Source organism: Mirounga angustirostris, unplaced genomic scaffold (assembly GCF_029215605.1).
Source record: "Mirounga angustirostris isolate CCGP_5_RB_7025 unplaced genomic scaffold, mMirAng1.0.hap1 SCAF_4, whole genome shotgun sequence".
Classification (NCBI taxonomy): Eukaryota; Metazoa; Chordata; class Mammalia; order Carnivora; family Phocidae; genus Mirounga; species Mirounga angustirostris.
In genome coordinates this window covers 16,255,250-16,269,269 of record NW_026991712.1, presented here as the reverse complement: position 1 = coordinate 16,269,269, position 14,020 = coordinate 16,255,250, and the positions used below count along the sequence as shown (strand labels likewise).

General features: G+C 32.0%; 1 protein-coding gene across 12 annotated transcripts in view; it reads right to left on the bottom strand.

The window, feature by feature from the left end:
- TMEM65 (transmembrane protein 65) overlaps window positions 1–14,020 on the bottom strand; it is a 229,607-nt gene that overhangs the window by 181,150 nt on the left and 34,437 nt on the right. For 9 of the 12 annotated variants that reach the window (XM_064587911.1, XM_064587908.1, XM_064587909.1 and 6 more), the window contains 3 exons: window positions 4,493–4,588; window positions 2,987–3,031; window positions 313–380 (listed from right to left, as the gene is read on the bottom strand). In XM_064587911.1, coding sequence (XP_064443981.1) covers window positions 313–380; window positions 2,987–3,031; window positions 4,493–4,588 — 209 coding nt within the window. Of the gene's footprint in view, window positions 1–312; window positions 381–480; window positions 556–2,986; window positions 3,032–4,492; window positions 4,589–14,020 lie in introns of all 12 variants that reach the window. The other 3 variants (XM_045895926.3, XM_045895927.3, XR_010410520.1) reach the window with 2 other exon arrangements.

Genomic DNA, 14,020 nt, shown 5'->3' with positions numbered 1-14,020 from the left:
TTAAAGAACATCAGAAAATTTTATATACTTTTTCCTTTAATAAGAATGTTGAAACTAGAACAGAATAATATAGACCTAATAAATATGTGTTTATAATTGTCAATGCTTTACCAAAAGTCTTAATGATTAATACATATAATGCCTTAAAACTGAATGATAGTTTAATTAACATGAAATATAGTAAAAAGTAGCCTTGTTCATTATGATGTTAACTAAAATTTTATAGCTAGGATATATAAATTATTAGGAAAATTTAGACCACATTAATTTCTTTATTAACTCAAAATAGAAGGGGTGAAAGAAAGAACTTACTGCAACAATCATAATTGCATTATCCAAAAAGCCAAACCCTATGAAAGGTATCGCATTGTGGATGAATACTGAAAAATATCAAAAAGAGAAAATATATTTTAGGTTTTCTATAACTTTAAATGAGAAAACAGACCATATAATTAAAGACTCCTAAACAGATCTGACAACCTTTGAAATTTGCTTTTCATTCCCCATAGCCAAAAGATTCTGCTCCTGCTATAAGTTTACTTCCTAGAAGCCACACTGGGAAAACAAAACAAAATTAAAAAACATGTAACATGTAAAAATAACTGTGTTAGATTTCTGGGTTGTTTTCTTACTAGCTACACATAAAAAGTACATACAGTTAACGGCAGAACAAATAAGTAAATACATATTACGAGTACCATGCTTTACCTGTTTAATTACTATTGATATCCATCTGTTTCTTATACCTAAAGACTGATATCATAAAATTAATATCCATATTAGAAATAATAAAAATACCCTGAATCAATTTCTAGCTATATGGTCACTTTTACTCACTAAACAATTTTTGGACAAATGTGAGAAAAATGTGATTATTTCATCTATATTAGCCATCTATATGCAGTCTCTTCCCCCATCACAATATCAAAATCCCTGAAAGCTTTCACAAACTATTTGATTTAAATCAAAACGTAATTTGGCCTCTTCCTAACAAAGGCACACCTTACCTTATCTATCTAATACAGAATCTGAATGACCTGACATAATAGAAGTGTAACTAGCAAGAACTAATACCTATATAAATTTTATACATTCAGTCTCATTTTTTTCATATTTGGATCTTCAGCACGTTGCAGAATGCATAGTGCATACCAGATACTCAATGAATATTAGTTAATTAAGTTGAGGACCACTAACCTGGAAAGGAAGAGAATTCCATATTAAGACAATTGAAGGCAGACTGTGAAACAGATTAAAAGCTGGGCTAGTTAAAAGACTTTATTCTGATTCATCTATAAAATTGCCAAGACATAGCCAACAATTCAACAGATGACTTTTTTAGATAAACATCAAACTTGTGAATTTTATAACATATCCAAAAAATAGTTCCTTAAGCGAATTGGTTGTATGTGTTTTTCCTTTTAATGCAGTTAAGTCCATAGAAAGTATAATTAAAATATAATCCAGAAGTTAAAAAAATTTGACATTAGTCTAGTGAGTTCTGGAAAGGCTAATAAACAGTAAACAAAACAAAACAAAAAAACACTCTACCCAAAACCACTATTGAAGACTAAGATCACAGGAAAAGGGTGTATATATCCTAGATCATTTCAGATTTCTTCTTGCTATCAAGTAAGAATGTTCAAGATAAAAAGTAGCATCTTTTTAATTATAAAGAATATTATTTTTAAAAAGGTATTATTTTAAAAGCTATTAAAGATGGTAAAAATCAAATAGCACATTAATGACATGGGATTTTTCAATTAAAGAGTCTAGCCTTAGTTCTTTGATTTTGCCTAAGTCTAGTTGCTTAACTACTAGACATTCAAAATTTTATAATAAGCAACTTTGAAGTATAAAATATATCATGTTTTTATGCTTAGACCTAAATAAATGCATCATATAAGTAAAAATTTATTGTCAACACAAAGGAAAAAATACAATTTTCAAATTGTTAAATAAACATGTACTGGACACTCCACCATGCATGAGATACAAAGATAAATAAGACTTGGTTACCAACTCTCAAGAAATTTGGGTAAGATAACATACCATATCAACAGTCAATTTCAATATAACCAACTGATAATAGTATTATACAGTGCTATGGACATAAATTTGCATGAATCTAGGCTAGGAGAATCAGGAAAAATTACCAGGGGAATTAAAGTCTTCAAGAATTCTTAAATGTTTTGGTATTTGGGAAAAGTTACTTATTTCTAATATAAATTATATTCTACCTCTGAGAGAAAAAAGAACTGGCTAGTTAATAAGTTTTAAAAAATCAAGTAAGTTTGCTCTCCAGTATGTAATGATCTCCTATTAATTTGTGATTTCTTCAATTTCCTTTGGGAAATACTACTCTAAAACAGCAAATCACATCTACTATTTAGCTTTCGCTTACAACCTACTCGAATTCACTGTACTGTTAAAACATTCTCTTCTTTTACTGTCTTTATAATAAGATCCCAAACTGTTTTACATTATGCCAGTGTTAGCCTTGACTATTTATTCCCATCTTAACAGACTAAAGAAAGCACACCAGCACCATTATAAGCTTCTTCTTCCTGGTGGTCTTAAATGAACTTAGCTTTCTTCATCATCATAAACAGCAAGCTGTAAGTATTTTCTCCACCAGAGAACAGTTCTACCTAGCCCAGACTTTCTAGTTCTGAAATTACCCAACTTAAATCCAAACTAAAGTGAACATATCCTTTTTTCTGGGAATTAAGAAAACCTTACCATAAGCATAATTTTATTTCTAGACGGTAACAACAGTTTAACAATGTTAGATACTGACTCCATAATATTATAATATGTTGTAAACCAAGTTTATAAACTTTTTGTTTCGGCATGATAAATTAGATAACCCACTCTATCTGGAAAAATTAAATTTACTGACTCATCTATATTAACAGTAAATGATACAGTTATTTTATATCTAAAAGATAGATGCACAGATATTTAACAATTATAGAACCATTACCATATCTCAGCTGTCCTGGGGTGGGTGGTAGAGCTTCCAACTTTTCTAAATGGGAAAAAAAGGGTTTAGGTCAAGAATTAGTTACTATAGCATGATTTCTTTTTTATTACAATAAAGAAAATACCAGCAGATTTACAAAGTGTGAGAATATCAAAGTTTACTCATAAATTTTTGTAGGTTAATGGACCAAAGTTATCCATACAGAAAATAATACTTGGTATGGATTAAATTACAAGGCTAGAAAACAAAACTGAACTTTAGTTACAAGTCTACCATGGAACTTATGACCTTGGGTAATCATTAGTTGTTCATTTTTGTGTTTTTAAAGTCCTTGCATCTATATAATGAACCTGTTTACATTCATTACAGAAAAAAAAACCCTTTGAAATATAGCTACCCTTCTTTAAGATGCAGTGATAAATGACTTAAGAATTATATATACAAACAAACATTGATAGTAAAAAAAAGAATATTCAAATAGACCTAGATATCCTTTAAAAAACAGAAAATAACATTTTTAAAGCAAAGTATTACAACAATGACTTCACTGGATTGTGTTCTGTTCCTTAATCTCCCTTGATAATATACTGAATATTTTGAGTTTTGAAACCTATATACTATTGGATAATATAGAATATTCTACACAATAAAATGACCCAAAAAAGTAGGGTGCTATTCAAAATCCTAGGTAACAATAAACTACTTATAATATATTGCATAATAAACACACAAAGTTTTCCCAAGTATAAATCAAAGTAAGTATCTTTAAGTGCCATCATTAAATCTAAAAATTAACAATTATTATAAATAAGCAATGTACCTAATTTCATAACAATAACCATCTCACCATTTGTATAAGTACAAGAGTAAGCTATGGTAAAATGGCAGAGAACATACTTTCTTTATCCTCATCCAGTCCAAAAGAATTAACTGACAGTCTATGGAGAAGAACCCACACCACGAATCACACTGTTCTAAAGATTTAGTATAACCGGACTGTCCAAGGAAATACATTATAAACTGGATATATATTTTCTAAAATATTTATTTATAATCTACAACAACATAAGAACTAAAGAATTTGGTTTTAGAAAAGTAAAAAGCAAATAAATTTCCATTGATAAGCTATATAAAAAAGAAGTATCGTCCATATTTGTGAATGGTATTTTACTAAAAACACATATAGTACCAAAATGGTTCTGCAACAAGAAGTACACTAAAACCTTGAGTTTAGTCAATTATCATATTATTCAGAAAGTTCTAAGAATGCAAGTTTAAATTTTGTTTTCCCTTTTTTTAGAGGAGTTATGAAATGAAGATATACTAATCTTTGCAGAATTTCACATCTGATTAAAACATATTTTCTATTTATTGACTAACACCATTACCTCAAAATCTATTTTGAAAGCATGCAAATGGTTTTCCAAATGTTAACAAGAAATACAGGATACCGCTGTACTCCACAGAGTTTTCTGGTGAAGTAAACATGCAAAAGTGGTTACATACCAGAACTATTTGCTAGTTGCATTACTCTCATCATCACTACAGTTCTGACACTGTGAGGAGAAGTCCTTGTCAGTTGACTGGAACATCTTGAAATACCTAAAAATTCAACAAGCAGGACTTTCCCAATAGAATGAGAATATAGAGTCCTTGCTTTTACTTCGTCAAATTCCCTACATATTCATACTGCACAAAGTACTTAAAATATTTTACAACTCCTAAGAAGAAAGGATAGGAGGTAGGCAAATGTATAAGGTGCAGCAAAGAGAAAACCACCAAATAATATAATCAATATTCCTAATCTTCCTTTCCTATTACCCATAAGGATTAAAAAATTAAAAGTAATGAAAAAATAAAATTTTTAAAGACTGAGAAAGAGAAAGAAATATAAAGGAGATAGAGTAGGGAGGAAAACCACTGGCACAGAGAATAAAGTAAAATCAAAGCAGAGATTCTGCCTCCTGCTTTACAAAGAGCCTATTGAATAGCAAGAGGAAACATGAAAGGAACATTTCCTAGAAAGTGGAAATTATACTGGAAATTATCCATCAAAATTTTTTTAAATCATAAATTGATCATTTTGAGGACTTTGACACTGTAAATTACCTTCTTTACTATGTTAACTGAATCAAAACTATATATATCAGAAGTGAAAAACATTGGATGTACAATATACAACAGAACTCCATCTTGGAAATAAGCCCATGCAATCTACACAGGTTTTAAAAATCTATACAAAATTTTCTTTTGACATATTGTAAACTATCTGCACTTACACTGGAAATGTACTCTAATCTAATATTTCATTAAGAAGACTTTGGAGTTCGGGGCGCCTGAGTGGCTCAGTCGTTAAGCGTCTGCCTTCAGCTCAGGTCATGATCCCAGGGTCCTGGGATCGAGCCCCGCATTGGGCTCCCTGCTCCACGGGGAAGCCTGCTTCTCCCTCTCCCACTCCCCCTGCTTGTGTTCCCTCTCTCTCTGTCTCTCTCCTTGTCAAATAAATAAAATAAAAAAATTAAAAATAAAAAAATTAAAAAAAAAAGACTTTGGAGTTAGAAAAACTAGTTCTTTCAGTTTCTGTGTGTGTATGTGTGTGTCTGATATACATCATGCTTTCTTCTTTTTCTGAATATCTTTAAAAAATAAGAAAACCATTAAGATTGTACTTCACCATACCATATTTTCCAATGATTTTAGCTTAAAAAAAATCTGGTTCTACTTCTACTATTGGCTTATTAGTAACCTCCTAGAACACCAATTCTCCTGCATAGAATAAATACACACTAAACACAAACATATATAAATAAATAACTACCAAATGCACTAAAAAATGACCAAAAACAGGTTGATTCTGGAAAGGAATGAACACTTAGAAAAAGGAATGGAACTAAGTGAGTTACCTGTTTATTGCAGCTTTTGGCCTGAGGGCAGCCTCAACCCAACTAAAACTCAAACAAAAAATCTTCAGTCTTTCTGGCCTGAAGAAGCAGTGGATAGGGTGCAAGGTAACCAAAGCCACTGGAAAGTGAAAGGGGAGTCCTGGAAAGGATAGAGTCAGAAAGGAAGAGCCTAAATCCAGTATATACAGTCAGTTCAAAAGTATGGCTGACCTGTGAAGGTAGCAGGAGGGGAAGAATGAAGGGGGGGGAAATCGGAGGGGTAGATGAACCATGAGAGACAATGGACTCTGAAAAACAAACTGAGGGTTCTAGAGGGGAGGGGGGTGGGAGGATGGGTTAGCCTGGTGATGGGTATTGAGGAGGGCACGTTCTGCATGGAGCACTGGGTGTTATGCACAAACAATGAATCATGGAACACTACATCTAAAACTAATGATGTAATGTATGGGGATAATATAAGAATAAAAAAATTTTTTAAAAAATGCTAGCTAAGGGTAAAATAACTGAGGATTTGAGCTACACACCAAGAAACAGAGTTTGCAGTATGAGCCTAACCATCAACTGCCTGCTAAAACAAGTAAAGAAAAACTGAAATTTTTTAGAAGAATAAAACACAACCCAGAGTCTCTACAACATGGTAATTGTAGCAGTGATTAAGATATAATCCAAAATTATTTCACAAAGAAACAGGAAAACATGACCCATTTTCAGGAGAAAAAACAATAGACAGAGATCAATTTTGAAGTGATTCAAATGTTATAAGTAGCAGACAAGGACTTTAAAGTATCAATTAAAAATATATTCAAAAATATAAATGAAAACATAGTCAAATAGAAACTATAAAAAAGAACCAAACTCTAGTCCTAGAACTGAAAAATGTATTATCTGAAATTTTAAAATTAATTGGATAGGCTTAAAAGCAAAATGGAGGTTATAAAACAAAGAGTGAACATGATGATAGATCAATAAAAATAACCCAATCTGAAGAACAGAAAATAAAAGGATTGAGAAATAATGAATCAGTCTCACAGACTTGTGGCTAAATATCAAAAAGTCAATACACGTATAACTGGAGTTCCAAAAAGGGAGAAGAAAGAAAAGGACCAAAAAATATTTAAGTAAATAATGCCTAATAATTTCCCAAATTTGGTGGAAGACAAAATTTCAAAAGATTCCAGAAAGTTCAGGAAACCCCTGGTAGAATAAGGATAAAGAAAATCAATGATAAAGAAAAAGGAATCTTAAAAGCAGTCACAAAAAAATGACACGTTAAAGGAAAACAATGATTTATATATACTTCAAGAAGGAAAAAAAGCTGTCAACGCAGTATTCTATATCCAGAAAGATCATCCTTCAAGAATGAAGCAAACTGTATCTTAGATAAACTAAAACTATGAAAATATGTTGCCAGCCAACCTGCAATATAGGAAATGTGAAAGCAAGTTCTTTAGACTGAAGGGAAATACCAGTTGGGCAGAGGGATCTTCAGGAAAGAATGAAGAGTATCAGAAATGGTAAATATTGTGTAAATATAAAAAACTACTTTTTCCCTAGTAATTGAATTTATGTAGACCTGTCTAAAAGAAAAAAATTTTAACTCTGTCTTATGGAGTTTATAACATATGTAGATGTAATTCATATAACATCAAAGCATAAAGGATGAAGGAGGTTACAAATGGACCAATTTGGTAATTTGGTTGTAATATTTCTACAATGTCTATTACGTGATACAATATTAGCTCTAAGTAGTCTATGAAGAAGTAAGAATGCATATTTGTAATGCCTGCAGCAATCACACATACAGACAAAATGCAATGAGAATACAGCTAAAAAGCTAGTAAATAATTTGAAGGGAATTTTTAAAAAATATTAAATTAAGGCAAAACAACACAGGAAATGAGAACAGAGAACAAACAGCAAATAGTATAATAGCAAACCTATATCCTACCACATCAATAATTACATTCAATGTTAATGGACTAAACACTCCAAATAAATGGCAGAGATTGTCAAAACATAAAAAAGCAAGACCCAACTATAAGATATCCATAAGAATTACACTTTAGTAGATTGAAAATAAATGGATGGTAAAAGATATACTAAACACTAGACTTATAAAAGCTGGAGTGGCTATATCATCATATAAAGTAGACTTAAAAGAATATGGCCAGAACCAGGGACATTTCAGAATGATAAAAGAGTTAACTCATCAAAAGGCATAACAATTTGATTATGCCTAATAACACAGCTTCAAAATGTGTGATGCAAAATCTGACAGAATTAAAGGGCAAAATAAATTCTACAATCATACTCTGAGATATAAAAGCCTCTTTCTCAGCAATTGACAGAAAACTAGGCAAAAATATCAGTAAGATATAGATTATTTGAACAACACTACCAATTATCCTTACTTAAGATTTAAATGATACCCAACAACTATATAATACATATTCTTTTCAAGTGGAGATGGTACATTCATCAAGATAGACCATAAGCTGATCCACAAAACATGTTAATAAATTTATGATTAAAATAATAAAGAATATGTTCTCAGACCAAAATGGAATTAATAGCAATAAGATATCTAGAAAAAAAATTGAAAATTAAATAACATCTTCTAAATACATGGGCCAAAGAAGAAACCAAAAGGGAAATTAGAAAATACTTCAAACTGAATATGAGTGAAAATACAACATACCAAAATTTATGGTATGCAGCTAAATGAATGCTTGAAGGGAAGCTTGAAGTACTTCCATTAAAAAGAAGAATCATCTAAGATAAATGGCCTATGGTTCTAACTTAAGAAGCTATGAAAAAAAAAGCAAGTTAAATCAAGAGTAAGGAAATAAAAAGAAGGAAATAAAAGAGCTGAAAATAATTAATAGAAAACAATAAAGGAAATAGGCAAAGGCAAAAGTTGGTTCTTTGAAAAGATCAACAAAATTAACAAACCTCTAAGTACACTGATCAAGAAAGAGAAAACACAAATTACTAATATCAGGAATGAAAGGGGACATCACTACAGATCCTACAAGGAATTAAAAAGAGTATTATGAATAACTTTATGCCAACAAATCCAACAACTTTGATGAAATGGGCAAATTGTTTAAAAAATACAATTTACCAAAACTGATGTAAAAACAAAAAATCTGAATAGCTCTATCCATTAATAAAATTGAATTTGTCATCAAACACTTTTGCATAACATAAACACAAAAATCCTCTAGGCCCAAATGGTTTCATTGCTGAATTTTATCAAAATCTTAAAGAAAAAAAACACCAATCTTACACAAACTCACAAACTCTTTCAAAAAATAGAAGATAAAGAAATACTTCCCAACTTGTTTTATGAGGCCAGAATAATTCTAAAAATAAAACCTAACCAAGAAATGACAAAAAAGAAAAAACTGCACACCAATATCCCTCAGGAACAGAGACACAAAAATTCTTAACTGAATGATACGTGTTCTGCTTTCCCCAGGTATAAGTGTTTATCCATAATAGTGGCAAAAAATAACATCCAGATTTCCTTACATTTTTTCCTTTCTTAAATATTTCTCATTGTTTGAGGGAGAAGTTGCTCTTAGTAGAGTAGAAATACACAGGTTAGGGGGCGCCTGGTTGGCTCAGTCATTAAACATCTCTTTATTTCAGCTCAAGTTATGATCTCAGGGTTTTGAGATCAAGCCCTGCATTTGGGGCTTGAGATTGTCTCTCTCCCTCTCCCTCTGCTCCTCCCCTCCCTTAAAAAAAAGAAAAAGAAAAAGAAACACAGGTTAGGAAAATTACCAGCAAGCATTTATGAGATAATATTTACTTATAGGATTTTTTTCCTTTTGAATTCACATTTAAAAGTGTGCCTGAGGGAGGGTAAATAAGAGAAGACAGTTGTTGCAAACTGCTAATTTATACTGTTATCAAATCAAAATGAAAATTATTTGAAATGGAACTATCTCTTCCTCCAATCCATCCTTGAGAATTTAAATACATTCAATTATTACAATACATAAACCAAGCTTTTTCTAATACAAAAATATCCTAGATATTCATTACAAATCTTGAAAACATAAGAAAAACACCTTGTATGTTTAAATATAAGATTTTTCAACACTTTCAACATTTTGTTTTGCTTCAGTAAACCAGGAAGATTCCAGAAAACAATTTAAAACATATAAAGCAATTTTACTTTTTTAATTAAATGAAACTAACTTTTTAGACTGTACAAAGCATGAAGTATTCAGTTAGTTTTCTAATTAACTGAAGCAACCAGAGACCTGTTGTAGCTTGTAAAATACTATTACTACCTAATATTAAAATTTTTAAAAAGGAATATTTCTTTGATGAATTAGAATATTAAAATGCATCACAGTCATCATTTTAATGCTCAATTATTATCTTTTTAGGAAATATAAAAATGAGGGCACTGTCACATAAATCAGAAGAGAGTCAAAAGAAAACATAATTAAGGGTTTTTTTCTATTTCAGGAATAAACAAGTATTTAATCTAGCTGCTTTTTATTTCTTGTTACATAAATATAAATATTTAAGTTGTATTCACTGTATTCACTTAAAGAAAGAGGAATGTTGGTAAGTTAGGAAGAGAACAGCAAAGGGAGAAATGAGAGATTTCAAGTGCAGACATATTTTTAAAAAGAGAGGGAGGAAGGGAGATTATTTTAAAGGGAGCCTCAGAGAAGAACACACAAGAAAGAGACTCCCTAGATCTGAGCAAATGAGTTGCTAGGACATGGGTTTTTTTAGTCCCTCTACTGTGATTCTTTGATCAGCCATCTAATGGTCTAAACTTGGTATCTTTAGATCAGACTCCATTGTGCACACAGATACTCATAATACATAGCACAATGTTAAGCACTCTGAGAAGAACAGATGAATAGAAAGCATCTCAGTTGTGCCAGAGGTTTTCAGGTTTTGCTGTAGGACATAGGTCTAAAGATTCTGTATCCTGCCTAGGCCATGTTCTCAAAATTTGTTTCAAAATAAATTCCTGACTATTCATTTATCATTGCCTTTTTTTTAAACCTAAAATGGCATCTAGTAGATAAAATTGGCTAATTATAGGCTCTAATAAACTAATTTCCAGTTAAGTTTATTTTTTCTTTTTCGTGTATTGGAAGGTAACCAAAAATTTCTTATTGGTAAGATTCAGGAGAAGCTTTCCCTAGAATATGTATTTGAGACAGTAATCCTACAATCAAGCCTATATTACTGCAATGACAGATGACCTCTAACCATAGAAGAACAACTATTACCGTTTTAAAGCTCACATTTGCTTTAATCCTAGAAAATTCTTACTAGGTTTTACCAAAATATCTTAGAATACTTCATAACTAAAATGTAACTTATGTATTCAAATATTTTTATCAGTGCCACAAGTATACTAAAATTTACTGTTTATATTAATACTTAGAATAAAGTAGAAAATTCTTTTAAATTGTGCTTTTCAGGAATATCAACATGCAAGTTTTAGAATAGAACCTCTGGAAACAGAACGACTGTCTGCAACCTAGACATACAATGCCTTGTGCCTTTGGTTGTGCTTTTCAGTCAAAATTGATTACTTTAATAGGAATTTACTGTAAACATCTTAAACAAGCCATATTTATATATATACATAGATGCCTTATGTATATATACACATAATTTACACATAAACATTTATTCATATTTACATATATTAAAAAGATGAGGATATGGAGTTTGTTTGTTTGTTTTTTAAGATTTTATTTATTTATTTGACCGAGAGAGAGAGAGTACAAGCAGAGGGAGAGAGAGAAGCAGGCTTCCTGCTGAGCAGGGAGCCTGGCACGGGGCTCGATCCCAGGACCCTGGGATCATGACCTGAGCCGAAGGCAGACGCTTAACGACTGAGCCACCCAGGCGCCCCGAGTTTGTTTTTTTTAACTTAAGAATTTTTAAGCAAGGAGGGATAGGGTGGCTAGGTGATGGACATTGGGGAGGTATGCGCTATGGTGAGCGCTGTGAATTGTGTAAGACTGATGAATCACAGGGGCACCTGGGTGGCTCAGTCGTTAAGCGTCTGCCTTTGGCTCAAATCATGATCCCAGCGTCATGAGATCGAGTCCCGTGCCGGGCTCCCTGCTCCACGGGAAGCCTGCTTTTCCCTCTCCCACTCCCCCTGCTTGTGTTCCCTCTCTCGCTGGGTCTCGCTGTCAAATAAATAAATAAATAAAATCTTAAAAAAAAAAACAAAAAAACTGATGAATCACAGACCTGTACCTCTGAAACAAATAATACATTATATGTTAAAAAAAAAAAAGAAGATAGTAGGAAGAGAAAAATGAAAGGGGGGAAATTGGAGGAGGAGAGGAACCATGAGAGACTATGGACTCTGAGAAACAAACAGGGTTTTAGAGGGGAGGACTGAGGGGGTTGGCTTAGCCCAGTGATGGGTATTAAGGAGAGCACATATTGCATGGAGCACTGGGTGTTATATGCAAACAATGAATCATGGAACACTACATCAAAAACTAATGATGTAATGTATGGTGACTAACATAATAAAATAAAATTTAAAAAAAAGAATTTTTAAGCAAAATTAGAAAATAACATTAAAAATACTAAGTTCTTTTGTCTTATCTAAACGAAAAAGTTCTACTTTTCAACTATGAAGACCATACATACTTACTGTGGAAAGTTAGATTCAGAAGAACAAAAAAAGAAAATTAAACTACCTATAACTTTTCAGAAATAAACATTTTAGGGCGCCTGGGTGGCTCAGTTGGTTAAGCGACTGCCTTCAGCTCAGGTCATGATCCTGGAGTCCCAGGATCGAGTCCCAAATCAGGCTCCCTGCTTGGCGGAAAGTCTGCTTCTCCCTCTGACCCTCCCCCCTCTCATGCTCTCTCTCTCTCTCTTTCTCTCTCTCTCTCAAATAAATAAATAAGATCTTTAAAAAAAAGAAACATTTTGATGTATAATCCTTCAATCTTTTTTCTACAGAGGTGTATACATAAAATGGTATTCTGCCATTTTCATAAGGCATTATCTGGTGAATATTTTTCCTCATCAAATTTTTTAAGGTAATGATTTTACTGGTGACATTTTTTTTCATCGTATGATGTACAATAGTTTAACTAATCCTCTATTACTAGATACTTATTCTTTATTCTTTTTCACTTTTACAAAGAACACTAATATAAATTTGCACCTAAATCTTTTTAGGTTCCTCTGAAAGTTCCTTAGAGTAGATTCCTAAGTGGCAATATTAGGAAGGAAGGAAGGAAGGAAGGAAGGAAGGAAGGAAGGAAGGAAGGAAGGAAGGAAGGAAGGAAGGAAGGAAGGAAGGAAGGAAGGAAGGAAAGGAGGAAGGAAGGAAGGAAAGGAGGAAGGCGGGAGGAAGGGATTTAAGGATTTTTAAAATTTTGCAAAATTTCTCTCAGAAAGAATATGCCAAACTATTCCCATCTTGCTGCATTTTTATCTTTTCAATGTCAACACTCTACTAAAAATATTTTCATGTTTTTAGAATGTAGGCTAAGTGTCATTAAAACAAATCCTTGAAAGAAATTTCTAAGCCCTAATCAATTGTCAAGTTATTTTAATTGGTAAAATATTCTAATAAAACAATTAGGTAGGACAGGTCTGAGAAGTTTATTATATGATTCACAAGTATATCTCCCCTTAATTATATTTCCTTTTAAAAATAACTCTTTTACAAAAAAAAAAAAACCTTCAGATTAATATTAATAAGCGTTTCTAGAATACTTTTTAGGATAAGGTATGCCTGGTGTATTTCTTATTTATTTATTTTAAAAGATCTTTTAATTTATTTTGGAGAGAGAGAGAAAGAGCAAGAAGGAGAGGGAGAGAGAGAATCCTCAAGTGGACTCCCTGCTGAGCGTGGAGGCCAACATGGGGCTCAATCCCAGGACCCTGAGATCATGCACTGAGTGGAAACCAAGAGTCGGCTGCCTAACTGACAAGAGCCACCCAGGAGCCCCATATTTCTTTTTTAAATAAGTTACTCTTAGAGGTACATCTTAAATTGAAAATCAAAACATTCTGGTTGAAGAAATGTAAGTAGAACACCTATAGTTTCTACATTTTAGTCTCTATTATAAAATTATAATAGATGTTTGTAATGGTGATG